The 26489-nt window shown below is 46.4% G+C and overlaps 1 protein-coding gene and 1 pseudogene across 4 annotated transcripts in view; one reads left to right on the plus strand and one right to left on the minus strand.

Annotated features, from left to right (window-relative positions):
• Positions 1-26489, plus strand: part of LOC129695648 (spermatogenesis-associated protein 6-like) — an 83698-nt gene that overhangs the window by 25671 nt on the left and 31538 nt on the right. For all 4 annotated transcript variants that reach the window (XM_055632795.1, XM_055632794.1, XM_055632796.1 and 1 more), the window contains exons 6-10: positions 14991-15115; positions 18329-18421; positions 21506-21754; positions 22036-22144; positions 24620-24651. In XM_055632795.1, coding sequence (XP_055488770.1) covers positions 14991-15115; positions 18329-18421; positions 21506-21754; positions 22036-22144; positions 24620-24651 — 608 coding nt within the window. The remainder of the gene's footprint in view (positions 1-14990; positions 15116-18328; positions 18422-21505; positions 21755-22035; positions 22145-24619; positions 24652-26489) is intronic.
• On the minus strand, positions 4413-4580 carry LOC129695940 (U2 spliceosomal RNA; annotated as a pseudogene).

Raw genomic sequence — 26489 nt, forward strand, 5'->3', positions numbered from 1 at the left:
TCATGACAGCACAAGCTGCGAAGACCCTCGGATGCTGCATAGCCAATCTATCAGGACTTCACCATCGGAACAGCCGTCACCTCGGGAGTAACTAAAACTCTACCTCCTGCCAAGTCATTCCCCAAAATCACAGAAACTCCCTCAACGGGAAAACACGGCCGTAACCCAACAGTTACCCGGCCTGAAACCAACTCGGACTCGAGACTCACGGTATGCAAAGGCACTACCATGTCATCCATCCCGAATCCTACCACTGGGACACTTGACCCAACCGATGATTCCCCAGAAAACGGCAGTACACTATCCAATATAAAGGACTGAGTAGCACCAGTATCACGCAAGATGGATACTGGAACTCTATCACCCCCATCCTCTAGAGAAACAAAACCATTCATGATGAACGCAGAATAATTCCTACACTCATCAGACTCAGGCACCTCAGGAACCACAGGTGTCTTCTGTGTACCCACCAACGCCACAGGCTTTGCATCCTTTTTCAGAACGGGACACGACTTTAACATGTGCCTTTTCCCTCTACAATAGTAGCACACAGGACCTTCCTTAGTCCTCAAATTTCCATCAACCTTATCAGCTTGGAACTCCCCCTGTATCAACGTGCTGCCACTTGCAGGCACAGAAACAGCTTTGACACTGCCACCGGCGACACCACCACGATCAACCGGCCGTGCACCAAAACTATAGGATCGCCCAACAAAATAGTAAGATTAAACGAGAACTTACCAGTTTGAAGTTTGATCTGTATTTTATGAGGAGTTACGATGAGGGATTACGTGAAGAACCCCGCTTCCACGCATGCGTGTCATTCTTCAAAGCAGCGGTGTGAGGTCACAGGAACCTATAATGATCTAACATAGTAAGATTATCAAAGAGATACCAGTTTTTTATATGATCATAAGAGGGTGGGAGCGGAGGGCACGTAATCCCTCATCGTAACTCCTCATAAAATACAGATCAAACTTCAAACTGGTAAGTTCTCGTTTAATCTTACTATTTTACTTCGGAGTCACGTGAGTGACTTCGTGAAGATTTCAAAGCTCTGTGACCTCATGCCGTGGAACGAGTCCATGCTTCACAAACTGCCTTGGGTATTGGGAGAGAGCATCATTAGTAATTTTAAAACACAATTATACAAAGAGTTGTGTGGTATAACGAAAAAATATATAACATTTTTTTTAAAATTTGAGAATCATAGCCCTGTAACCTTTCGGGCAAATTATTTTGTTGAACATAAAATGTTTTCTTAATACAATGATGGCTCCAAAAAATAACTGGTTTATTATAAAACCTGTGGAAAACCCTTTTGGATGACCATCCTGCCATTCTGAGGATTTGGTCTGTGGGTACCTGTACAATTTTTGCTGCGGATGTTGCTGCAGCCCTGGTGGAATGAGAGTTAAAAACATTAGTGTCTATTCCTGCCATCTTTAGGACCTATTTGAGCCACCTTGATATAGTTTGAGTCGTGACCCTTTCATGCGGTTTCTTGTAAAAGATAAACAACTCCATTCTCTGACCTTGAATGTTCTTAGTATATTCTATGTATTATTAGATGTGTCTTGCTATACACAGTCGTTTGCCATATGGGTATACCATAAATTCAAACACTTGACCCGAGGAACCCGATCTGTTTTCTTTTATTAAATCCTGTATGACAACACCAGTTTCTCGGTGAGATGATCAGGGAGTCCAGGCTCAGTTTGCTTAATGGCTGGACTTGTTGTGCGGTAAATAACACCATGAGCATAACCATCTTCCTGGTCTGTTACTGAAGTGACAACGCTGTTATGAGCTACAAGCTCCTCAGCATGTTGAGAAACGACACCCACGTCCCAGATTTCGGAGTACCTGGTTTTCTTACCAGGGGTGCGTTCCCACCGCGTGCCGCTCCGTTCCTTGTGATAGGTAATTGGAGAGTGCACTTGTGGCACTATTGATGGCACTGTAGCTCCATCGATTATCATAATGGAGGCTTGTTAAAATTCCAATACGGCCAGAATGTTCTTGGCCTTTTGGTCGAGGTTGTTGTCCAAGCAGTATATGCCCCATTTCTTGATGTGTCCAAGGTACTGCTTCCGTGTTGACAGTCTTAGTGCAGATGAGATGAGATTCATCGTCCTGTCTGACAGCCCAATGCCATGTAGTGGGTCTTTTAGACTCTACAAATCAATAAATCCATAGTCTTATGGCATGGATGACTGCCTCCAGTCACTGGATAAATTAATAATTTTTGGCTATGTTCATTAGGGAACATGGTTCTAACACCATCCCCTGTATGACCGAATACCATGATTTAGTAGGCCAGTCGGGTACTCTGAGAATTCCAGATGCCGAGTGTAGTTGAATTTTCCCTAGTACCCCATTGATGGGGCCGAACGGGGGAAATACATCACCCTATGGCTTTGTTTACATAACAATGCCAAGCTGGTTTTAGAATTTTAGTAAATAATATTGGGGCTGATGATTGCCCCTTTTGTAAGCTCTATATTGCCAAAGTTCCTCTTTTGAGTCAATGCCTGCCATATAGAAAACCGCAGCTGACACCAAGTCTTTATCAATAATAAGAGTATCCATCTTAAAATGAATATCTAGAACAAATGTGTTTAGGGTTGAAAATCAATGATAATCCTGCAACCCCACTCTATTTTATTTTTAATAAATATGTTTGATACAAATTCTAATGTTCCATGAAAAGTATGCTCAATCACACCTTTTGTGTACAATTTTTGTAGCACCATGTGGGTTTTAGATTGTTTGGTTTATGTAAGGACAAAATGCCCTTCTGGTGTATGTTGTACTGTGGTTATTGGGATGAGTAAATCCTATCAGATAACCCTGAATACTGCTGAGATTATATGAATCTGTAGTGATTATATACCATACATAACTGTAGTGTTGCAACCTCCCCTACCATCGTAGGTCCCTATTTTAACAGAAGAAACCCCACCCACCTACCTCCATGGTTACCGGTGGTTGTGTTATTTCCTTGGTTTTTTGAAAAGGAGGTTCTGGTTTGATATCTCTTGTTCGGGGTTGTGTGGGAGGTTTAGGCTTCCGCATCTTCCAGGGTGGCTGCCCTGGCCATACCCTAAAAAAGGATCCTGCGGGTTATATTGATTTCTGGCACTGCCACTGGTATGAGCCACATTTTTTATGGCCTTGCCTGTGGCTGGTATCATGCTCCAAAATAGGCCCTTGCGCTGGCCTTGATGAGCCCCAGTGTCTTGGCTTTGTCCACACACGGTTCTTTGTTTGCAAATGGTAGCATTTTTGGGGTCCCAGTGCTGGCTGAATGGCAGCCTTCCACATGTAGTTCAGGTCATATTGCATATTACTAAACAGAGCTAGTGCGTCTTGATGGTCTTTGGTTACCTACGTTTAGTCCAGGGTGCGGGTGTATGCTATGATGCCTTCCGTCAATCCCTTTAAGGTTCTCTGGATCTTGAGGTCCTGGTTCCTGATGTTCGTCCCCATATGCTGCCAAATGCATTGGTTTACACTGGGCACCTGTAATGCCTCACCGTTGCCAGGTGGCAGATGTCTGGCCAGTGTCTATAAATATTTCTTGTTGGCGTTTGTGGCCAGACATATAGTAATACTATTGCCATCCTGGATCCAAGTCTACCCATGCTTGACTTGGTTAAAGTAATCAACCACCATGTCCAGCAGAGTCCCTGCTGTGTTAGGATCATGGGATGCTGTTTTACCAGGCTCTGGCCCATCAGGGTCCTGCCTACTCTTTTTTAGAGTTAGAGATCTCTAGGGTCCCGCACGGGGTACCCATGTGGGGCTTAACTGCTGCCCACTTGTCTTTTGTTCTGCGGACCCCTCTTGCAAGTCAACCCAGAACTGACCCACAGTGCTCCCCTCTGATGGGGTAGAAGCATTGTGCAGCCCTCAAAGAGGTACTGCTGTGGGTTTATCACGTTGGAGCAAGGCTCCATACACCGCTTCTTCCCGCTCCAGCCCTCTCGGGCGCTGGTTGCCGGCGGTTTTATGCAAAGTCGGACCCTTCTGAGTCCACTACCTTGTTTGATTTGTGTCTAGCCTTACCGCTCGGCCGCATGGATCTGGCCGGTGCGGGGCCGACATCGGGCACAGCTGATCCCACTACGGTTGATCCAAGTGCCGCTGGCTGCTGCTGGCTGCCCGCTGTTCCACGGTCCTCCTTCTCCAGCTTTGTCCTTCCTTCCGTGGAGTGGATATGGCCGGTGTGGAGGATAACTGGCACAGCTGATTCCATCTATTCCTTTAACCCGGCTCCAACGCTCTCAGCGCTCCTGGCTGCTCCTTTATCTCAGACCCCTGGGACCGACCCCCGTACTGACGGTACTGGTCCCTTGCGGTCGTTGCAGCCGGTCAACCCCACTCTAATGCCCTCAATTCTGGGCACTCCTACTTATATGGTCCTTAGATAAGGGACATATAAGATATTAAAACTGATAATAACAGCTACTATAGTTTTTATTTAATATATGGTCCCTAGATAAGGGACGTATCAGATATTAAACTGATAAGAACAGATACTACACTTGATCTTAGCCAAAAGGCCGAAAAGCGATTTCTGTAACTAAAAAACCCGCTGGGACCGACCCTGGTACTCACATTACTGGTCCCTTGCGGTAGATTGCAGCCAGTCAACTGCACTGCAAAGTCCTTGGCCTCGGCGCTGGCCGGTAGTGCTGCTGCCGAGAAATGAATTTTCTCATCGTGCTGGAGCGAAGTTGGGCACAGGTGTTTTCCCTCTCCGGGAATCGATGTGCCCATGTTGCTCCTGCCGCTGCCGCTCCTGCCGCTGCTGCTCCTGCGGCTGCCGCTGCCAGCTGCCGTTACTGCTCTCCTGCCGGCTGCCTGCACTCCGCGGTTCTCCCGCCGGCATTCTGCAGCTTACATGGACCCGGTCCATGTCTGCACCTAAAGGGTAAGTGGAAGGAAACGCAGGGTCTCTTACCTGCTGTTCCCGACTTTTCATTCTCCCGCTGGTGAACGTCGTTCCCTGCGTGTCGGGTTCGAGCCGCTCGGACCGACCCCGGTGTTCACGGGCCTGGTCCTTCGCGGCAGATCCGCAGCCGGTAAAACCCGGCTGTTCCTATGGACCCCTTGGACCAACCCCGGTGCTTACCTTTTGAAGAAGGTTTTCGGCCCGGACGTCCAGTTCCTTAGCTCCGTTAGTGCCGCTGCACTCGCTGAGCGTTTCCAGCCCTGCTGTGTACCCCGGGTACTTACAGCGCTGGTCCCTGCTCACTGTCCTGCAGCCTCGGCGCTGGCCACTAGCGACTGCTCCCCAAGCCAGTCTCGCTTGAGACTGGCATAGGGACCTCTTTGCTTTGCTTCCCGCCCAGCCGAGAAGTGAATTTTGCCGGTGCGGGAGCAAAGTCGGGCACAGGTTTTTCCCCCTCCAGGGAAACTGGTGCCGTTGCTGCTGCCGGCTGCTCGCACTCCACGGGTCTCCCCCGCCAGCTTTCCGCAGCCTCCTAAAAGGTAAGTAGAAAAAAGGAACACAGAGTCTCTTACCTGCTGTTCCCGACTTTCAAATTCTCCCGCTGGGGAACGTCGTTCCCCCCTGTGTGACTCGTTGCAATGCGTGTAGCGATATGACACGTGACTCCGAAGTAAAATCAGATTTACGAGTCAATACATACTCATCTGCCAACACCTCATTCACCTTCTGCTCATTAAGGTAAATAGCAACCCTTCAGGGAGACAGTTCTTAGTCTTCCATAATCATCAAGGCACGCAGTAGCTCAAAATCCTTCACTCCTTGAGAAGCGCACCACATGTCAAAAAGTGCCTCCTTCTCCCTAGCAAACTCCACATAAGTCTGACTATCAAACTTCCTAAAGCACCGGAACTTCTGCCGGTACGCCTCTGGATCTAATTCATAAGCCCTTAATACTGTAGACTTCACACACTCATAGTCCAGACAGCTTTCAACAGACAAAGACGAGTACACCTCCCGTGCTTTACCCACAAGGACACACTGCAATAGCAAGGTCCACACGTCCCTAGGCCACTTCAAGGACCAAGCCACCCGTTCAAACACTGTGAAATACTTGTCCGCATCCTTCTCACTAAAGGCTTGTGTTCAGCAACCAGCCTAACACTATATAGTGTTTGCTCCTTTTCCCTTTGATCGCATGGGTTTTCTCCGGGTGCTCTTGTTTCCTTCCACATTCCAAAGGTGTGCAGGAACCTATTTCAGACCTAACCCAAAACGTAATATTTTCCTTTTGTCCAGAGATTCTGCCTGACCTGGTGAGTTACTCAAGCTTTTTGTGTCTATCTTCAGTTTAAACCAGCATCTGCAGTTCCTTGTTCAAGAAGGAACTGCAGATGCTGGAAAATCGAAGGTACACAAAAATGCTGGAGAAACTCAGCGGGTGCAGCAGCATCTATGGGACGAAGGAAATAGGTAATGATTCGGGCCGAAACCCTTCTTCAGTTCCTTCCTACACACACAATACTATACGATATAACTTTATTCATCCCAGGAGGGAAATTGTGTGTGTGTGCGTGCGCACGCTATGTTTACATATTCTGTTGTGCTACTGCAAGTAAGGATTTCATTGTTCTAACTGGGACGCCAGAATAAAACACTCTTGACTCTTGACTTGTGTCGCTAATGTGAGGGATAGACCTAGTGTACGGGTGATCGGTAGGCTGAAGGGCCTGTTTCCACACTCTATGTTTAAATTAAACTAAAAACACTAAAACCAGAGGCAGTCTAAAGAAGGGTCTCTACCCGAAACGTCACCCAATTTCTTCTCTCCAGAGTTGCTGGCTGCTCCATGGAGTTCCCCCACACAATTAAAGCATGGAATAGTCTTCACCCTACCATAGTTAACCAAACAGACGCAACTAAATTTAAGGTAGCTCTTTTTTTCCACAAGAACCCGTTTTTGCTTAAGTCCAAGTCAAGAGTCGAGAGAGTTTTATTGTCGTGTCCCAGATAGGTCAATGAAATTCTTGCTTGCCGCAGCACAACATAATATGTACACATAATACAGAACAGGAGATAAAAGTTCAGTGTGTTTATATACCATAGACCATATACAGCCTATTACATTTTATCTGTTTATTTATTGTGTTTATATATACACAATAAATAAACAGATAAAATGCAATAGGCTGTTATTGTTCAGAGTTTGGAGTTTGGTGATAGACCCTCCACCACCTCCAGTTTGAATTCCATTTAGAATATTTTTTGAGAACCAGGAAACCAGAAGCAAGAATTATTCCAGGGAGTAATTCTGTGTTGGTTTTAAGAACTCGCGGCGAGGAGAGTTCAGTATAAGAGCAAAGAGGTCCTTCTGCAGTTGTACAGTGCCCTAGTGCGACCACACCTGGAGTATTTAATAAGCAACAGTGTTAAAGAAGACCTCTCCATCCTGCGGCTTTGAGTTGGGGAAAGGAAAACGAGAGATGTAGAATGAAAGGTATGCACAAAAGTAATGATGATAAAGGGAACAGGCCACTTATTGTTAGCTGCTCCAGTTTTATGTGTCCGTCTTCGGTTTAAACCAGCATCTGCTGTTCCTTCCAACACATTTCAAAGTGATTGAGGTATTTTTTTTCGTAAGAAGAGATTTTTTTTTTTCACTCCATGTCTGGAGGCTGTTGTAAAAGGCTACAAAGATTCGTACATGGTGACTGGTCCTCTGAGGGCAACGCGTTATGATGTGGTTTTGTTGAAGAGCTGGGAGAACAATGTTGACAGGTTGCATACAGTCAGTGTAACCACCAAGATCATTAGATTAAGTTACAAAAAAATGTCCGTGTACTAACACATAAAATACTCCAAAACAGAGCTAATGCATAAAAAGTGCGGGCGGCGTTTTATTGAGTGAAGCTGAATCAATAATCTTATCTCGATTTACTTTTGAACAACAGTTCATTTTAAGCTGCTTCCTCATTTTTTCAGTGGCTGCCCAGTAAGAAAAACGGGTTTAACCGGAGATACATTTTAATATGTTGTCAACCTCCCTAATTTATCTGAGTAATATGTTTTCGGCAATCTTCCTTCAACCAGTTCGGCTGCGGAGCAAAATATTATTGTACACTTTCCTGGGATTTCCGAAATAGTGGCTTCTTCTCCTGCCGCCACGTTATTTTTTATGTGTAGGAAGGAATTGCAGATACTGGTTTAAACCGAAGATAGATACAAGAAATTGGAGTAACTCGGCGGATCAGACAGCATCTCTGGAGAAAAGGAACATGTGATGCTTCGGGTCGAGACCCTTCTTCAGACCATTGTTTAATGCGTGATCAATAAATGTTCTGAAATGGAAAAGTGGAGACTTTGGATATTCCAAAGACGCAATAAATACAGATTGCACGTCATTTGGAAAACAACAAGTGATCCTTTGCAATCTAAAATCAAAATTAACCCAGCAGCCAAATACAGAGTGGCGATCCGAAACATGTTCTCCACAGATGTTAGTTGTAGATGGTTTATGCATGCAACCAATCATATAGCTACCTCAGCACTACTAACCCCGCCTTAGGTATCATTTATAATAACGCCTGCTTCTCCTTCTGCGCAGTACAGTAGCAGACTGGAGTCAGTGACTACTCATGTATCGTTTAACTCTGTATCCTTATTAAAGACTATTAGAAAGTTACACGTATGTAATGTCTCATTTACATGGTGTCAGCTAGAGACAACTCGCGTCTCCTGTCTACCGGTTTTTATTTCTTTTGCTAAGTTTGTTATTTTCATTTTGACGATGGCTTCCTCTTGCCGAAAGCCTGCTCAGCTCATCTTCGATTCGGACATCGCGGAGCGCTGGGCTTCTTTCGAACTGGACTACCGCCACTACATGAATATCGCACATCGGAACGAGCCCGATGAAGTCAAAGCCTCTCTTCTTCTCAACCTTCCTGGCGCCAACGCCATGAGAAGAGCGAAAACTTATGCCCCAGCGGTCCTGGGTGCCGACGATCAGGTACTGATACCCAAAGAAACAGCCGACGACCCAGGTGTCCTGATGCGCAAATTCAGGGAGATTTGTGACCTGCCCTCTAATTGTATTTTAGAAAGGGCGCAATTTTTTTACTCGCAAGCAGTTGCCCGATGAGCCTGTTGAGTGCTTCATCGCTGATTTACGTTACCTAGCTCAGAGGTGCCGGTTCGAAGCGATGACAGACCAGCTAACTAGAGACATTTTGGTGACAGGGATGCTCGATCAGAAACTGAGATCAGAGCTCCTCCACAAACCCATTCTGACCTTAAATGAAGCCATGCATGCCTGCAGAATGGCTGAGGTCATCGACCCGCCAGACAGTCAGCGTGATTCGGACACTAAATCTATCAATCTGACTGGGTTCAATAGACCGCGACCTCGAACGGATAATACAAAATTTGTGCCACGGGCTAGCCCCGCATCTGGCGGTGAGCCCCCTAAATGCCCGAACTGCAACTATATGCACCACAGGCAGTCGCCATGTCCTGCCTACGGTAAAATCTGCAACTATTGCAAGAAGTTAAACCATTTCTCTGCTGCCTGCCGTTCTCGTGGGAAAGTTCCACAAGCTTCCAGACCTAACCTAAACATGCTGATGCAAGTTGATAACAGGTATGATTCTCCGTCCCTGCTCGATGCTGCCCACGTTGCCGATCCAATTAATTCACAAGGGGAGGCAAGTGTGTACTCACTCCTCCATGCACCTGGCCTGCTACCCGGTCCAACTGTTCTGATAACTGTCAACAATTCTGATTTTCACGCTAAGCTCGACACGGGGGCAAAGGTGAATGTAATGTCAATAAGCCTTTTCAAGAAGATAAGGAATAATGAGCTCCTGATTGCAGACCACTCCACTCTGCATGCTTACGGGGGTGAGGTGCTAAGACTGCTGGGTAAAGTGCTTTCACTTGTGTGCTGAAAAAAACAACGCGTGCCTTGACCTTTTATGTTTTGAACTCTGACTGTGTGACTCTGTTGGGCAACCAGGCATGCCAGGATCTGGGACTGGTGTCGTTCGACAGAACGGTCCACAAGGTGATGATATCGGTGGACCCGATAAAGGAATACCCCGACCTGTTTAATGACGAACTGGGCAAGCTGCTTATTACCTACAAAATTACTACTGATCCAAAGGTGTCACCTGTAATTCGTGCACTGCACAGAGTGTCTCACAAAGTCGAATCCATGTTAAACGACATGGTCACCATGGGGGTGCTAGAAGCGGTCAGCGAGCCCACCGAGTGGATGTCCACCATGGTTGCCACGTTAAAAAAGGACAAGAATGTAATCCGTGTGTGCATCAACCCTAAAGACTTGAACCTTGCCATCGGGCGCCCTCACTACCCCATGAGGACATTTGAGGATGTTGCAGCTCAGGTCAGACAGGCCACCGTCTTCTCTGTCCTCGACACTAAGAGCTCGTTTTGGCAGATACCGCTGGACAAGGGGTCATCAAATCTGACCACGTTTTCAACACCGTTCGGCAGATTCAAGTTCTTGCGAATGCCATTTGGCATCAACTCTGCCAGCGAGATGTTCCAAAGGACCATGGAACAGCTGTTCGCTGGTCTGCCGTGCGCTATCATTGTTGATGACATCCTGGTCTACGGAAAAAACGTGGTGGAGCACGACCAGAACCTACGCTGTGTCCTGGAGCGGGCACGACAGATCAACCTCAAGCTTAACCCCAAGAAGTGCAGGTTCCGGGTCTCCGAGGTCACCTACGTTGGCCATGTATTCACTCCTGCCGGACTCAAGCCCGATCCTTTGAAGGCTGCCGCCATCACTGAGATGCCCCACCGATGTGCTCGGCCTGCAGCGTTTCCTGGGTATGGTGAACTATCTTGGGAAATTTATACCCAACCTCAGCGAACTGAGCTCGTCCCTGCGACAACTGGCTAGAAAAGACACCGCCTGGTCCTGGTTCCTGCAGCACCAGCAGGCTTTTGATACTTTAAAGTCTAAGCTGATCAGCACTCCTACTCTGACGTTTTTCGACCTGTAGCGCCCCATCACTGTCACCTGCGAAGCCTCGCAATTCGGGCTCGGTGCAGCCTGCCTACAGTCCTCCGCCGATTACTCCCTGCTCCCTGTCTCCTATGCCTCCCGTACTATGACCGACACCGAACAACGCTACGCACAGATCGAAAAGGAGCTGCTTGCCATTGTTTTCGCCTGCTCTAAGTTCAAAGACTTCATTTTCGGGAACTCTCACGGTTGAGACTGACCACCATTGGTGACTATCCTGAACAAGCCGATCCATGTCGCACCTGCCATGCTGCAACGTATGATGATGCAGCTCCAGCGTTTCGACTTCACCTTTGTTTATAAAAAGGGTACTGAAATGCACGTTGCTGACACTCTCTCTCGCGCCCCTCGCGCTTCCTGTGATCGCCACTCCTACAAACGGGAGGACCTTCTGGTGCTCGGCGTTGACTTTGTCCCCACTAAGCAGCTTCGGTGCCTAGCCGAGCATACTGCAGCGTTTCCTGGGTGTGGTGAACTATCTTAGCCGACCCCGCTCTGCAGCGGCTTTCTTCAGTGATAAAAGGGGGTTGGCCGAGCAAGCGCCAGCGCACCTGCAGAGACACAGCCTTTTTTCCTGGTTCGCGACGAACTGGTCATCCAAGACGGCGTTATTGTTAAGGGCCACAAGGTCGTGATGCCCTCCTCCCTGTATGACAACTGCTACAGCGTGGCCCACAGCGGGCACCCGGGTGTTGATGCCACGATCGCCCACGCACAGTGCCAATTCTACTGGCCTGGAATGGCTAAGCACATTCGGGACAGTGTCTTGTCTTGCTCTACCTGCGCCCCACCAGTAAAGGCAGCCCCTTTTGCAACAACCCGCGCCAGCCCTGGCCTAGACCTCGGTGGCCGCTGACATTTTCGAGTGGCGCGGTAAACACTACCTTGTCCTGGCTGACTCGTACTCGAACTGGTTCGAGGTTGACCTTCTGACCTCCCTCACGTCCGAGATGGTCATCCGCAAGCTGAGGAAACACTTTTCCACTTTCGGCTCACCTGCCCGTATGCAGACCGACAACGGCAGGCAGTTTACCAGCCAAGAGTTCAAGCTCTTTGCCAACAAATGGAACTTCCTCCACTTCACGAGCAGCCCTGAGTACCCGCACAGTAACGGGCTTGCTGAGCGGGTTGTCCGGAGTGCCAAACTGCTAATGGAGCAAGCGCGCCCTGCGAATTCCGACTTTTACCTTGACCTCCTGAACCTGAGGAACATTTTATGGGACGCAACCCTGGGTTCACATGCCTAGCGGCTGATGTCATGAACGACGAGACCACCAATTCCGATTGCTCAACACCAGCTGCTACCTCGAGTGCTGGAGCCTGCATCCGTCCAGACGCGCATTCAGGAAAAGCACGACATCCAACGACGGTCACATGATAGATCGTGCAAACCACTCAAGCCTCTGCTGCCTGGACAGGCAATTCGTCTTCAGACTGCTAGTGGATATTCCCTTCTGGCCACCGTGGTTGGCGTTGCCGACGCGCCTCGTTCGTTCCTTGTGGACTTTGAAGGGACTGTTTACCGCAGGAGTCGCCAGCACCTGCTTGCGGTTCCAGCCGTCCACTGCTGTTCCCGTTACCGGCCCCTGCATGCCCCGGACCTCTCGCATGTTTTGTTCACGTCCGCGTGGGACGCCTAGTGCTAACCATTTTTTCCACCCCTCCTGCACGTTTGTCCCCCCTGCCGTTCCCCTGCGGCTTCGTCGCCTCCGGGTTTGCCGACGTCCTCTGGTCTTTCTGGTGAGAAGGGTTGGTCCATATGCGCTCGGGCCGTGTCAGCAAGCCGCCTGTTCAGTATGGTGATTTTGTTTAATTTTGTTGCCATGGTTATCCTCCATGTTTAATCATCTAAGGGGAAGGATGTAGATGGTTTATGCATGCAACCAATCATATAGCTACCTCCGCACTACTAACCCCGCCTTGGGTATCATTTATAATAACGCCTGCTTCTCCTTCTGCGCAGTACAGTAGCAGACTGGAGTCAGTGACTACTCATGTATCGTTTAACTCTGTATCATTATTAAAGACTGTTAGAAAGTTACACGTGTGTAATGTCTCATTTACATTAGTGCAGCACTTTTGTGTTTCAAGACAACAGCACCAGGGTAGTGGGAGATGGTGGCGGAAATATTGAATGGAACACAAGCCTTGCTGTACGGTAGACTCTGCAGAAACCTGGTGGATATGAGAGGTTTAGAGGGATAGAGGCCAAATGTGAGACAAGGTCATCCCTCAGCCTCCTGCACTGCAATGAAAAAAAAAAACTCAAACCTATCCACCTTCTTGCAACCCAAGCCCTCCAGGAAGGACCTAGCTTGGCATGAACAAGTTGGACCAAGGGGGCGTTTTCCGTGCTGTAACACTCTATGACTCCCCATAACCAAACCATGTAAATCTCTCAGAGCGGGTGCCATTCTTGACGCTCACGGAGATTGTGACAGAATCCCTGGTCTACAGGCAGGACACAAAGTTGGCGATGTATCTGATTCACAGGGACATTGGCCACCCCCTCGCCTCTCAGAGTATTTTTTCCCCTACAGTCTTCCTCTATTTGCGAGGCCTCCCTTTAACTGAAACACTCCACTTGATTGCTCTCTACCGCAGGGATTTGCTCCCACATTATGTAATTGTTGAGAATTTACAGCATGGGAACAGGATCTTTGGCCCCCGAGTCCATGCCAACCATCGATCACCCGTACCCAATTTCTCGTTTATCCCACTTTTGTATCCCACACACTAGTGGCAATTTACAGAAGTCAATGAACCCACAAACCTGTACGTCTTTGGAGGTTTGCTCCTCCGTTCTGCTGGTAACAATAATTATGAATTAACCTCTCCCCTCCCACTCCCCCCCCGGGGCTGTAAGTGGAAACAAATGGAAAGTATATTTAGAACATGAAATCATACTCCTACAGTGCACTAAAACATGATTTTAATACATCAAATTTCAAAATGTTCCTAACCTGGGAGGGGGGACCCCCTTCTTCCACACCCTCTCCCCACTCGGTTGCTCCACTCCCTCACCGGGTACCCCCAAGGCCAGTGTTCAGTGATCACACAGCCTCCCCCCTTTCAAAAATGCTCCAATCCAATTTAAAGCATATATATTGCATTCAAGTGTAAGTTACAAGACTCTCTACAGTATGCACCATATTGCACAATTTCAGGCTGAAAAATGCAAATGTTCTGTACCAGTGGGAGGGAGTAAACTCGGGGTTAAATTTGTTTTAAACTCGGGGTACCTCGTGGGTCAGCTCGCACCGTGAGACGGGTTTAAGCAGTATGCCATTTAGAATGGAGACGAGGAAACACTTTTTCTCACAGAGAGTGGTGGGTCTGTGGAATTCTCTGCCGCAGAGGGCGGTGGAAGCAGGTTCTCTGGATGCTTTCAAGAGAGAGCTAGATAGGGCTCTTAAAAATAGCGGAGTCAGGAGATATGGGGAGAAAGCAGGAACGGGGTACTGATTGGCGATGATCAGCCATGATCACATTGAATGGCGGTGCTGGCTCCAATGGCCTACTCCTGCACCTATTGTCTATTGTCTATTGTCTAATGGGTGCATCATTCTAAAGCTACATTTTTTCCTGTTTAATCTGATGAAATATGTCAGCTGCCAAAGTAGTAATTCAGGTTTATTATTGTATTTCTGAGTCAAATATGGATTTGTCGTCTGAAATGGATGTAGTATTCATCAATTTCATCTTGCAGCATTAAGGATCAATTGGACAAGCTACTGCAGTTTGGAGAATTGATGATTTGAGCTTCCTCCTTTCATATAGTCCTGCTGCTGTACTTAAACATGAATTCCACTTTGCACCTCAATGCAGCCATGCAATAAAGCATTGCTAACCCAAATTAGTCGTGATTTACACCTGAAGACAATGATGATGATATTTATTTTCTTTCATTAAAACCATTTGAACAATCATTGGCAATAGTCCACAGATGTAAACTTGCAAATTTTCATTTTCTGGCTCTAGTGAATGAAACATTAGCAAGCTATGAAGATAATACAAGAAACTTCTTATTCCCTGAACCGAAGTTAACTCCTTCATACCCAGGTGTTGACAGAGAAGTGCTGATGCGCCGATGTTCAACAGTTTTCGTAAGACATTTTCATTTGACTGATTTCTTGTTTATGATTGTTTCAAATGATAAGCTCCTGATGAAGTTAACTCTTGACAATATATTTGAATTTGTACAGGTGTACCTGGACTAGGCTTAAACTGTCTTTCAGTTATATCCATCAATCCATTTAACTATGTAATGTGCATACAATTTGGATATTTCTGCTACATTTCACCTTGGCACCAACACTCCTGTACTCAATGCCCTGTTCCTCACTGGATGAATAAACAGACCATTACTGAAATGAATTGCAACTGGTGGAGCCACTGTCTCACAGTGCCTGAGAGCCGGGTTCAATCATTTGACGTCTGGCATTTGGTTCTCTGACTCCTTCCTGTTCTGTGTTCCTCTCTGTGAACGAGCAAGTTCTGCAGAACAAGAGGAAAGGCGATATCCTGGGGAGGTGAAGAGGGGGGATGGGGGGATTGATGGAGAGGGGGGAATGGTGGAGGTGAGGAGGGAGAGTGTAGGAATATTTGGAGAGGAGTGGGGTGATAGGGAGTGGGGAATAGATGGACTAGCCCCACCCCTCCCCTTCTCCCATGCCCCCCCCCCTCCCTCACCACTCTTATTATTCCCTCTCTCTCCCCTCTCCCCCTCCCCTCCCCAATCTTCACCTTCTCTCCCCTACCCATCCCCCTCCTCCTCCCTCCCCACTCTTCTTCCTCTCTCTCCCCTACCTCATCTCCCTCCTGCCCTCCCTCCTCCCTTCCACCCTTCCCGTACCCCCTTCCCTCCACCCCCCCCCCTCCCTCCACTTCCCACTCCATTCCTCTCCCTTCCCCCACCTCTCCCCCTCCCTTCCCCCCTCTCCCTCCTTCCCTCCCCCCCTTTCAGCCCCCCTCTCTCCTCCCTCTCCCTCTCCATCTCCTCCTCTCCCCCCCTCTCTCTCCTCCCCTCTTTCTCTCCTCCCATCTCTCTCTCAACCTCTCCCCCACCCCCCCCTCCCCCCTCCACCCACCCTCCCTCTCCTCCACCCTCCCTCTCCTCCTCCATCCCTCTCCTCCTCCCCTCCACCCCCTCCCCCCTCTGTTTCTTGCCCTTCTGTATCTGCCCCTTTCTCTCTTTCTCTCCCCATTCTCTCTCTGCTCTCACTCTCTACCCCCCCCCTCCTCTCTAGACGCGCCTGCGAGTTGGGGGCTATGCGTCAGTGCATAGGGCGGTTATGGGGGAAAAGGAGCAAATTAATAATATTAATATAATATCGGAGTAGTTTGTGTGTGTGACGCCGCATGCCACGCCCCCCCCCCCGCAACCCCACACGTTGGGGGAGCAGACCCAAAGGGCTCTGCACTTGGCCTGATTTTTCACATCTCGACCCGACGCTGATGACGTCACAAGATTTGCCTTTGGAATCGTGTTTTTTCACTAAATTTGTTCACCTGAGCCTGACCCCCCCCCCCCCCCCCCCCCCCCACCCCTCCCAGCTCTGGATTAAAGCAACTGTTGTCAACACGCAGGCGCACTGTTTTCCACGAGTTACGCCGCCACCCTACCCCCAGTGCCCTCCCGTTCTCCAAAAGGTGCAGAAAGAACGAGCAAGTTCTGAAGATCACGAGGTCACTGACGTTCTCCGATGTTTACAAGCTTTTCAGCTTGCTTATGAAGATCTATCTCCTTGCGGTCTACGCAGCGGGTGAAGTCACGCCCCTCTACCCCCCTACCCCCCCTACCCCCCTCCCTCTCTCCCCTCCTCTCTCTCCCCCTCTCTCTCCCCCTCTCTCTCCCCTCTCCCTCTCTCTCCCCTCTCTCTCTCCCCTCCTCTCTCTCTCTCTCTCCCTCCCCTCTCTCTCCCTCCCCTCCTCTCTCTCTCTCTCTCTCTCTCTCTCCCCTCTCCCACTCTCTCTCTCCCTCACTCTCTCCCCTCTCCCACTCTCTCTCTCCCCTCCTCTCTCTCCCACTCTCTCCCCTCCTCTCTCTCTCCACTCCCCTCCTCTCTCTTCTCCCTCCTCCTCTCTTCCCCTCCTCTCTCTCCCCCTCTCCCCTCCTCTCTCTTCCCCTCCGTCTCTCTCCCCTCCCCCTCCCCTCTCTCCCCAACGGGTCTCCCCCCTCTCTTCACTCCCCACTCTCTCCACTCCCCCACTCTCTCCCCCCAACGCAGAAACTCATTTTTACCCCAGTCCACCCCCCCTGGTGTGTGTTGGGCGGTTAGTGCGTGTGTTTTTCATCTGCCACAGGCCTTCCCCCCCCCCCCCCCCCCCCCCCCAACCCCCGCAACCACACGAGTTGGGGCCAGTAGACCCAACGGGCCTGCCCCCCCCCCCCTTGGGTCAGAGTATACTTTTAAACGAGAGTGTGTGTGTGTGTTTTTTTGATTCACATATCCTACGCAGCGAAAACCCCCTCTACCCCCCTACTCCCCCTCCTCTCCTCCCCCCTCCTCCTCCTCTCCCCCTCTCTCTCTACTTTTAAAAGAGTGTGTGTGTGTGTGTGTGTGTGTGTGTGTATTTGATTCACATCTCGAAAACCCGACGCCGAAACGGTGACATTTTTACATATTCCGGTAGAGATTTGACTCGTGATTTCAAAAATCCTTTAATCTGTGAATTTGGTTAATTATTTCCTGAGATTTTTTACTAAAATTGACCACCAAACTGACGTTTTTTTCCCCCAAAATAGCCTCTGGCCAGCTGATGACGTCACAATGCCTTTGGTCGTGGTCTCTCTCCCCATCTCTCTCCACTCCCCACTCTCTCCACTCCCCACTCTCTCCCCCCCTCCTTCCCTCTCTCACCCCCCCCCCCTCCCACCCCCCCCTGTGTGTGTGGGGCGGTTAGTGCGTGTGTGATGCTGCAAGCCTTCCCCCCCCCGCAAATCCGAGCATTGATAGGACGAGACCCAACTGGGCCCCCTTGGTCTATGTTTCTTTAAAAACTAAAAACAAATATAGGCAACTAGGACTAACCCAGACGTATCAATATAGTCGGCATGGACGTTGGACCAAAGAGCCAGTTTTCATGACTCTATCTGGAGGTTTTCTTGCATTTCAATCCTGACAAGTGACTTCTGCCCATGACTCTAAAACAATTTGATCTGAAATTTGTCAAAGTTTTGTACAATGCTTCTGATATGCATTCTTTTGGCTCCCCACCTGTTGTAGAAATTACTTTTACTATTTAGACATCAAAACACTTTAAATAACAGTTCAGTATATTTTACTACTAATTCAACATTTCAATCGATATTGCAGTTAATTTCACCAAAATTGGAATTTTCTACAACAACAACAATCACAGAGTTTTCTCCTAGATCTACAAAGAGAATTTCCTCTAGTTTATGCCTGGTAAGTCATGTATGTGCTTCATTGTTTTTAGACCATCCATTATACAAACTGTATTTATAATTAAAGCTTTATAACCATTTGTGATTTAATAAAAAGTTTAAATTGAAAATAATTTATTAAATTTCATGTGATCCACATGATTTGTAGTATCCACAATGCCTTTGTTTATTTGTGGCATTAAAAACAATCAAATTATCAGTGCAATGAAATATAACTTTATTGTTCCTGAAAACTTGTCAGATTGTGGTATAAGATATTGGTGAGGCCGCATTTAGAGCATTGTGTTCAATTCTGGGCACCATGCTACAGGAAAGATATTGTCAATCTGAGGGATACCTTTTACATGTAAAGGGTGGTGGGTGTATGGAACAAGCTACCAGAGGAGTTGGTTGAGGCAGGGACTATCCCAATATTTAAGAAACAGTTAGACAGGTACATGTGGTAAAGTACAGCAGATGCGGGTTTAAACGGAAGATAGACACAAAATGCTGGAGTTACTCAGCGGGCCAGGCAGCATCTCTGGATAGAAGGAATGGGTGATGTTTCAGGTTGAGACCCTTCAGACTGAGTCAGGGGAGAGGACGATACAGAGATAAAGAAGTGTATGGTGTGAAAACGAGACAAAGGGGATGAGATCAAGGAAAATGTAGAGTAGATCATTATTAGCTAGGAGAAATAACAACAAAGCAAACAAAGATAAAATGTAAACAAGGACAGTGAGACTAGTCAGAGAACCGGGAAGGGGGAGCGATGGAGAGAGAAGGAAGGTAAGGGTTACGAAGTTAGAAAAGTCAATATTAATACCGCTGAGGTGTAAGCTGCCCAAATATGAGGTATTGTTCCTCCAATTTGCACTGGGTCTTACTCTGACAATGGAGGAGGCCCAGGACAGAAAGGTCAGTGTGGGAATGGGAGGGGAAAGTTAAAGTGTTTAGCAACCGGGGGAATCGGGTAGGTTCAGGACTGAGCGAAGGTGTTCAGCGAAACGATTGCCCAGCCTGCGCTTGGTTTCACTGATATATTTCAGTTCACGCCTGGAACAGCAGATACAGTAGATGAGGTTGGAGGAGGTACGTGAACCTCTGCCTCACATGAAAAAATTGACGGGTACCCTGGACGGAGTCGAGGGGGAGGTCTAAGGACATGTTTTGCATCTCCTGCGGTTGGAGGGGAGAGTACCTTGCAAGGGGGTGGTTTGGGTGGGAAGGGATGAGTTAACCAGGGACATGGATAGGACAGCTTTGGAGGAATAGGGGCTAAACGCAGACAGGTGGGACTAGTGTAGCTGTGACATATTGGCCGGTGTGGGCAAATTGGGCTGAAGGGCCTGGTTCTACGCTGTTTCACTCTGGCTCTAAATCCAGGTGGCCCCTACGTTACTCAGAGGTTAGGTTACGTTACTAGAAACATATTTGCATTGCAATTTTCTGTGATATATATCCTTTTCCCTTTGAATCCCATTGTATGTGAAAATGCACAGATACTGGATGTTCCCTGTCATTAAGTCATTTTATTGCTGAGGACTAAGTGACTGACTGCCATTATTTAATTGCTGTCTCAAGCGATAGACAAGGTTTGTGTGAAAGAAACAAAATAATTTGTTACGTTTTATTTTTAGTCTCATAATGTGCAGCAATAAGATTTTACATTAAATCACTTTGTCAATTGGGTTGGCAGTCATTGCCATGTCCCTCGTTTGCCGTGTTCTCTCCAGTCCGAGAACATGTGAAAAAACATCTCAGGATGCAGCACTGCTGCACTTTTTATCTGCAAAGCATTTTGTCTGACGCACAGGGTTCACAGATTAGCAAAGTTTTTAAGAAGAGGGAATGTCAGGGAAAGGGGAGGGACTTCAGGATTGCATTCATGGGTGAAAGGGGTTGGACAGGCTAGATACAGGAAGATTATTCCCGATGTTGGGGAAGTCCAGAACTAGGGGTCGCAGTTTAAGGATAAGAGGGAGGGAAGTTTTTTAGGACCGAGATGAGAAAATCATTTTTTACACAGAGAGTGGTGAATCTGTGGAATTCTCTGCCACAGAAGGCCAGTTCATTGGCTATATTTAAGAGGGAGTTAGATGTGGCCCTTGTGGCTAAAGGGATCAGGGGATATGGAGAGAAGGCAGGGATGGGATACTGAGGGATGATCAACCATAATCATATCGAATGGCGGTGCAGGCTCGAAGGGCCGAATGGCCTACTCCTGCACCTATTTTCTATGTTTCTATGTTTCTAAAGGCAATGTAGAAGGAGTTAATGAATTAATGGGTTCATGGAAGTGGAGTAAAGGCCAAGGGATTAATTTAAGGTGCTGGTGCAAGAGCTGGGCATGGCTACTACAGCTCCCCACAATACATCATGTCAGAGAAAATGACTCACAGATGAAGAGCAACTCATGGCTGTACTTTTTTTAGTTTAGTTTTAGAGATACAGCACGGGCACAGGTTGCGCCGACCAACAATCCTCATACGCCAACACCATCCTACGCACACTAGGGACAATTTACCAAGCTAATTAGCCTTCAACCCTGTACATCTTTGGAGTGTGGGAGGAAATGAGTGAAAACCCATGCAGGTCACAGGGAGAACGTACAAACGCCATGCAGACAAGCACCCAAAGTCAGGATCAAACCCAGGTCTCTGATGCTGTAAGGCAGCAACTCTACCGTTGCACCAGCGTGCCGCCCCTCTGAGACCTCTGTTCATATGTCCTCGTGCTGAAGTGAACGCAGCACAGAAGGGACGGATGTGACTGCCAACTCAATGAATGCTGTGATGACATATCCAAATCTTATTGACCCCATATTATTGAGTGACTAAAAATGAAAATTGATAACAATTTTCATTATGAATTCCATAAGTGAATTTTATTGTATATCTCAAATTTATGAATAGAGATTTGTGAATTTTGGAAGGGTGGGTTTCAGTTACCCAAATTACTATAGTGTGGGAATGGTCTGTACTTGCTTTTGTATATGAGAAACATTTCCACTGCTTCCATTGAAACCTAAAAGGTAAAACATTAAAAAAAGACCATATCATAAAGCTATGGCATCCATTTTGTCAAACTTCATTTGTTTTATCAGTCAGAAAATGGAAGAAAAGAGAATCAAATTAGAAGACCAAGATGTGCCAAATCATTTAACCTGATAGGAAGATCATGCACTGAAAGGAGGTCTGATAAGGAACCCAAGAAGCCACTAACACTGAGCAGGTCAAGATCCCTTTCTCCTTACTGTAGGAGGTGTTTACTTGAACTTTGTCGAGATGATACGCAGCACCCTCCACCACAAAAGTCAGAATCTATATCCAGGCGACCTTTTATGATCGAAACTGTAAGTATTTTTGAAGTGAATATCGTTGTGTTAATTGAGGAATATTGAATAATGGTGGGTTTCTCAAACATGTTTAAAGAGATTTGGAGTAGAGCATTGAAACAAGGAATCAATGATTCTGAGGATTTCAAGTACTATTTGCAAGGAAAACTTGAAAGATGGTTTAGAGGTAGGTTTTGAAGCTCAGCTCTTGGTCAGTGAGAGTTCAGCTGAGGATAGAATGAGTAACATTTTAAACAACTTTATAATAGCAAAAGCAAAACATATTTTGTTTGTATTAGTGTGACAGAAGGAAGTCAGAGAAGTATACTTCTCCACTCTCAAGCCTCCCACTTGATAAAAGCCCAAGAGCCAGACCAAGAACTGCAAGTCCAGCTAGATGCAATCGAGGTAAGATGTTATTGATGTGCATTTCAGTCATTGCCCTTTGCAATAGAATTTCTGGGCCAGAACATTGCACTCTTAATTACACAACAATATGCATTAAATGCATTTGTGATGTAGATGGTTGTTATCTTTCACTTACATAATACACTAGGACAACAGCTACTCTGTTTAATTCCCTCCATACTTGTTTTCCACGGCCGATGTCCACTGCATCCAATCCCGGTGCCTTGTTTGATTACAAAATTCATAGCCTGTATTTTATTATTTGCATGATTGATTATTTCAATCTCAGGAAAAAAATGTTTATTTCCTCACATTTCTTAGTCCTCATGTCATGGAAATATTTCAAGCATGAATTTACGAAGTGGAAATCATGCTTGACTAATCTTCTGGAATTTTTTGAAGATGTAACTAGGAAAATGGACAAGGGAGAGCCAGTGGATGTAGTGTACCTGGACTTTCAGAAAGCATTTGATAAGGTCCCACATAGGAGATTAGTGGGCAAAATTAGGACACATGATACTGGGGGTAGAGTGCTGACATTGATAGAGAAGTGGTTGACTGACAGAGTAGGGATTAACAGGTCCCTTTCAGAATGGCAGGCAGTGACTAGTGGGGTACCGCAAGGCTCGGTGCTGGGACCGCAGCTATTTACAATATACATCAATGATTTGGATGAAGGGATTCAAAGTAACATTAGCAAATTTGCAGATGACACAAAGCTGGGTGGCAGTGTGAACTGTGAGGAGGATGCTATGAGAATGCAGGGTGACTTGGACAGGTTGGGGGAGTGGGCAGAGGCATGGCAGATGACGTTTAATGCGGATAAATGCGAGATTATCCACTTTGGTAGCAAAAACAGGAAGGCTGATTACTATCTAAATGACGTCAAGTTGGGAAAAGGGGAAGTACAATGGAATCTGGGGGTCCTTGTACATCAGTCTATGAATGTAAGCATGCAGGTACAGCAGGCAGTGAAGAAAGTGAATGGCATGTTGGCCTTTATAACAAGAGGAATCGAATATAGGAGCAAAGAGGTCCTTCTGCAGTTGTACAGAGACCTAGTGAGACCACACCTGGAGTATTGTGTGCAGTTTTGGTCCCCTAATTTGAGGAAGGACGTTCTTGCTATTGAGGGAGTGCAACGTAGGTTTACAAGGTTAATTCCCGGGATGGCGGGACTGTCATATGCTGAGAGAGTGGAGCAGCTGGGCTTGTACACTCTGGAGTTTAGAAGGATGAGAGGGGATCTCATTGAAACATATAAGATTGTTAAGGGCTTGGACACGCTAGAGGCAGGAAACATGTTCCCGATGTTGGGGGAGACCAGACCAGGGCCCACAGTTTAAGAATAATGTGTAAGCCATTTAGAACGGAGACGAGGAAACACTTTTTCTCACAGAGAGTGGTGAGTCTGTCGACTTCTCTACCTCAGAGGGTGGTGGAGGCAGGTTCTCTGGATGCTTTCAAGATAGATGGGGCTCTTAAAATCAGGGGATATGGGGAGAAGGTAGGAACGGGGTACTGATTGGGGATGATCAGCCATGATCATATTGAATGGCGGTGCTGGCTCGAAGGGCCTAATGGCCTACTCCTGCACCTGTTGTCTATTGTCTATCAGACCATATATTCCCATATTCACATCAATGCCCTCTGAATGTTTGAATTGTATTTAACTGATATTTAAACCCTACTCTCCAGTAGTTCCTTAATAAATATCCAAAAAGTTCTCAGAATAACTAATAGGATTGGAAAAAAAGTGGGCAATGGAAATCCTGCAAAAATTGATTGTGCCAAACAACACGTTGATATGATGTAAATAATTAGGGAAATTAGCACAGCCTATTGAATATGCTGGGAGTCCATAGCCTGCATTTTGCAATGTCAATCTCAGTAACTAACCTACAAATCCCTCCCCCCCTCCCCCCACCCCCTTTCATTCCCTACCATTTCCCCCCCTCTCTTCCCTGTACCACAACTGGGTTCACATAAATTTCTCTCTCTCCTCACATCCTCTTTCGCCTATATTCCCTCCTCTGGCTTCACAATTCATACCACACCTATCCAATCTCCTACTTTTTGTCTGCCCATCTGTCTTTTTTTTTGTAAGTCTCCTTAGTATAACAATAGCAGAACTCAAATTCAGCTAATAATGACCAGACTTCATATTGGCAGAAGTTAATAACGGCATTAATAATTTGCATTTCACACCAATGAAATTAGGAAACATTAATAAGTAAAATAGCGAGACAGAAATTATTTCCCAGTAAGTATGCTGGGCTTTTAACAATACAAAAGAGAATAGCTTATTTGACATTTTATCAAATAGAAATCAGAAAACTGGAAAGGTTCTGGATATATTTTGTATGTTTCTATACTGCCAAAACTCAGTATTTTTTCAGGCACAGTTCAATGACCAATTAGGAATGTATATTATCTTTTATGTGCTTCTCATTTTTATTTAATTCTTTTATCCAGATGTTTGCTTACCAAGATATAGTGCAAACAAGGTAAGAACAAATTAAGCTTGTTCGAATTTCTGGTAACTAATTTCTATAACTCAATGCATTTTCTAGCTATCAGTAATGACCGCAGTGTGTCAGAGTATCGAAAGGTTCAAAACAACATGCGTGCGGCTGAAATTTATGACAAAGAACCTTTCAAAGTGTGTGGTTATTTTAGTAGTTGTTAACCTACGATCTTATGTCTGGGTTTCATAGCAAACATTGTAGTTCCTTGGAGAGAGATTTGTATTGAAACTACATTAATGTGAGAGGCTGATGGGTAAGGCAAATGAACAGGGTGTAGATAGCTGCGTGCAGTTGGGATGTTTTAGCCATTACGGAAACCAGGCTAAAAGAGAGGCAGGACTGGCATCGGAGATGACATTTCATCCAGTGAGGTGAAATGGGTAGAGCTGAGAAATAAGAAGCGGATGATCACCTTGTTTGGAGTGTACTACAGGCCCCCAAATAGTCAACGGGAATTAGAAGAGTAAATATGCCAGGAGACTGCAGGTAGCTGCAGGACTAATAATGTTGTCATAGATGAGGATTTTAACATCCCCAATATTGACTGGGGTGGGTCATAGTGCAAAAGATTTAGACAAGTAGGACTTTGTCAAATGTCTTCAGTAAAGTTTGCTCAGGCAATATATAGTGGGCCCGACACAAGAAAATGCGATGTTTGGTATAATCTTAGGAAATTGGGAGGAGTAAGTGGATGAAGTGTTTTTGGATGAGCCATTTGGCCACTGTTCTATTAGGTTTAAGATAGTTATGGATAAAGACTGGGCGGGCCCGTGAGTTAAAATTCGGCAGGTCTAACTTTGCAGGTATTGGACAATAACTCGCTCGAGTTGATTGGAGCTTGTTGTTTGCAGGAATAGGAATGTCCAGTAAGTGGGAAGTTTATTAAAAGTGTGCAGATTAGTGTTCAGAGCATGCATGTTCCTGAAGGGCAAGGCAGGTCGGTATAAAGAAGCTTGGAAGACGAGAAATTGAGCCTCGGTGAAGAATAAGAAGGAGGCAAGGGGCAGGGAAAGGTAGCTGGGATCAAGTGGATAATTGAAGGAGTTTCGGGAAGTGACAAACACCCTGAATAAGGACATTAGAAGGTTAAAACGGGGCAGGAGATGGTTCTGGCAGATAATATTAAAGATAGTACCAAGATAATACCAAGAGATTTTACGTACATTAAAGGAAAAACTTGGGGCAGCCAAAGAAAATGTCTTCAGAGCAGTCAGAATTATGATCATGGAGGTGCTGATGGTCCTAACGCATATGAAGGTTGACATATCTCCTGGGGCCTGATCAGATATATCCATGGACAGTCTCTGAAGCTAGAGAGGACATTGCAGGAACCCTGGCTGAGATTTACAAGTCATCATTAAATCCAGGCAAAGTACCAGAAGACTGGAGGGTGGCAAATGTTGTGCCTCTATTTAAGAAGGGCTGCAAGGAAAAGCCTGGAAACTATAGGCCGGTGAGCGTAACATCTCTGGTTGGACATTTACTAGAGAAAATGCTGAAGGATAAGATATACATGCATTTACAGTGGCTTGCAAAAGTATTCATCCCCTTGAACTTTTCCACATTTTGTCACGTTACAACCACAAACGTAAATGTATTTTATTGGGATTTTATGATAGACCAACACAAAGTGGTGCATAACTGTGAAGTGGAAGGAAAATGATACATGGTTTTCAAATTTTTTTACATATAAAAAACTGAAAAGTGTGGCGTGCAAATGTATTCAGCCCCCTTTACTCTGATACCCCTAAATAAAATCCAGTGCAACCAATTGCCTTCAGAAGTCACCTAATTAGTAAATAGAGTCCACTTGTGTG

This window comes from Leucoraja erinacea, chromosome 3, assembly GCF_028641065.1.
Source record: "Leucoraja erinacea ecotype New England chromosome 3, Leri_hhj_1, whole genome shotgun sequence".
NCBI lineage: Eukaryota > Metazoa > Chordata > Chondrichthyes > Rajiformes > Rajidae > Leucoraja > Leucoraja erinaceus.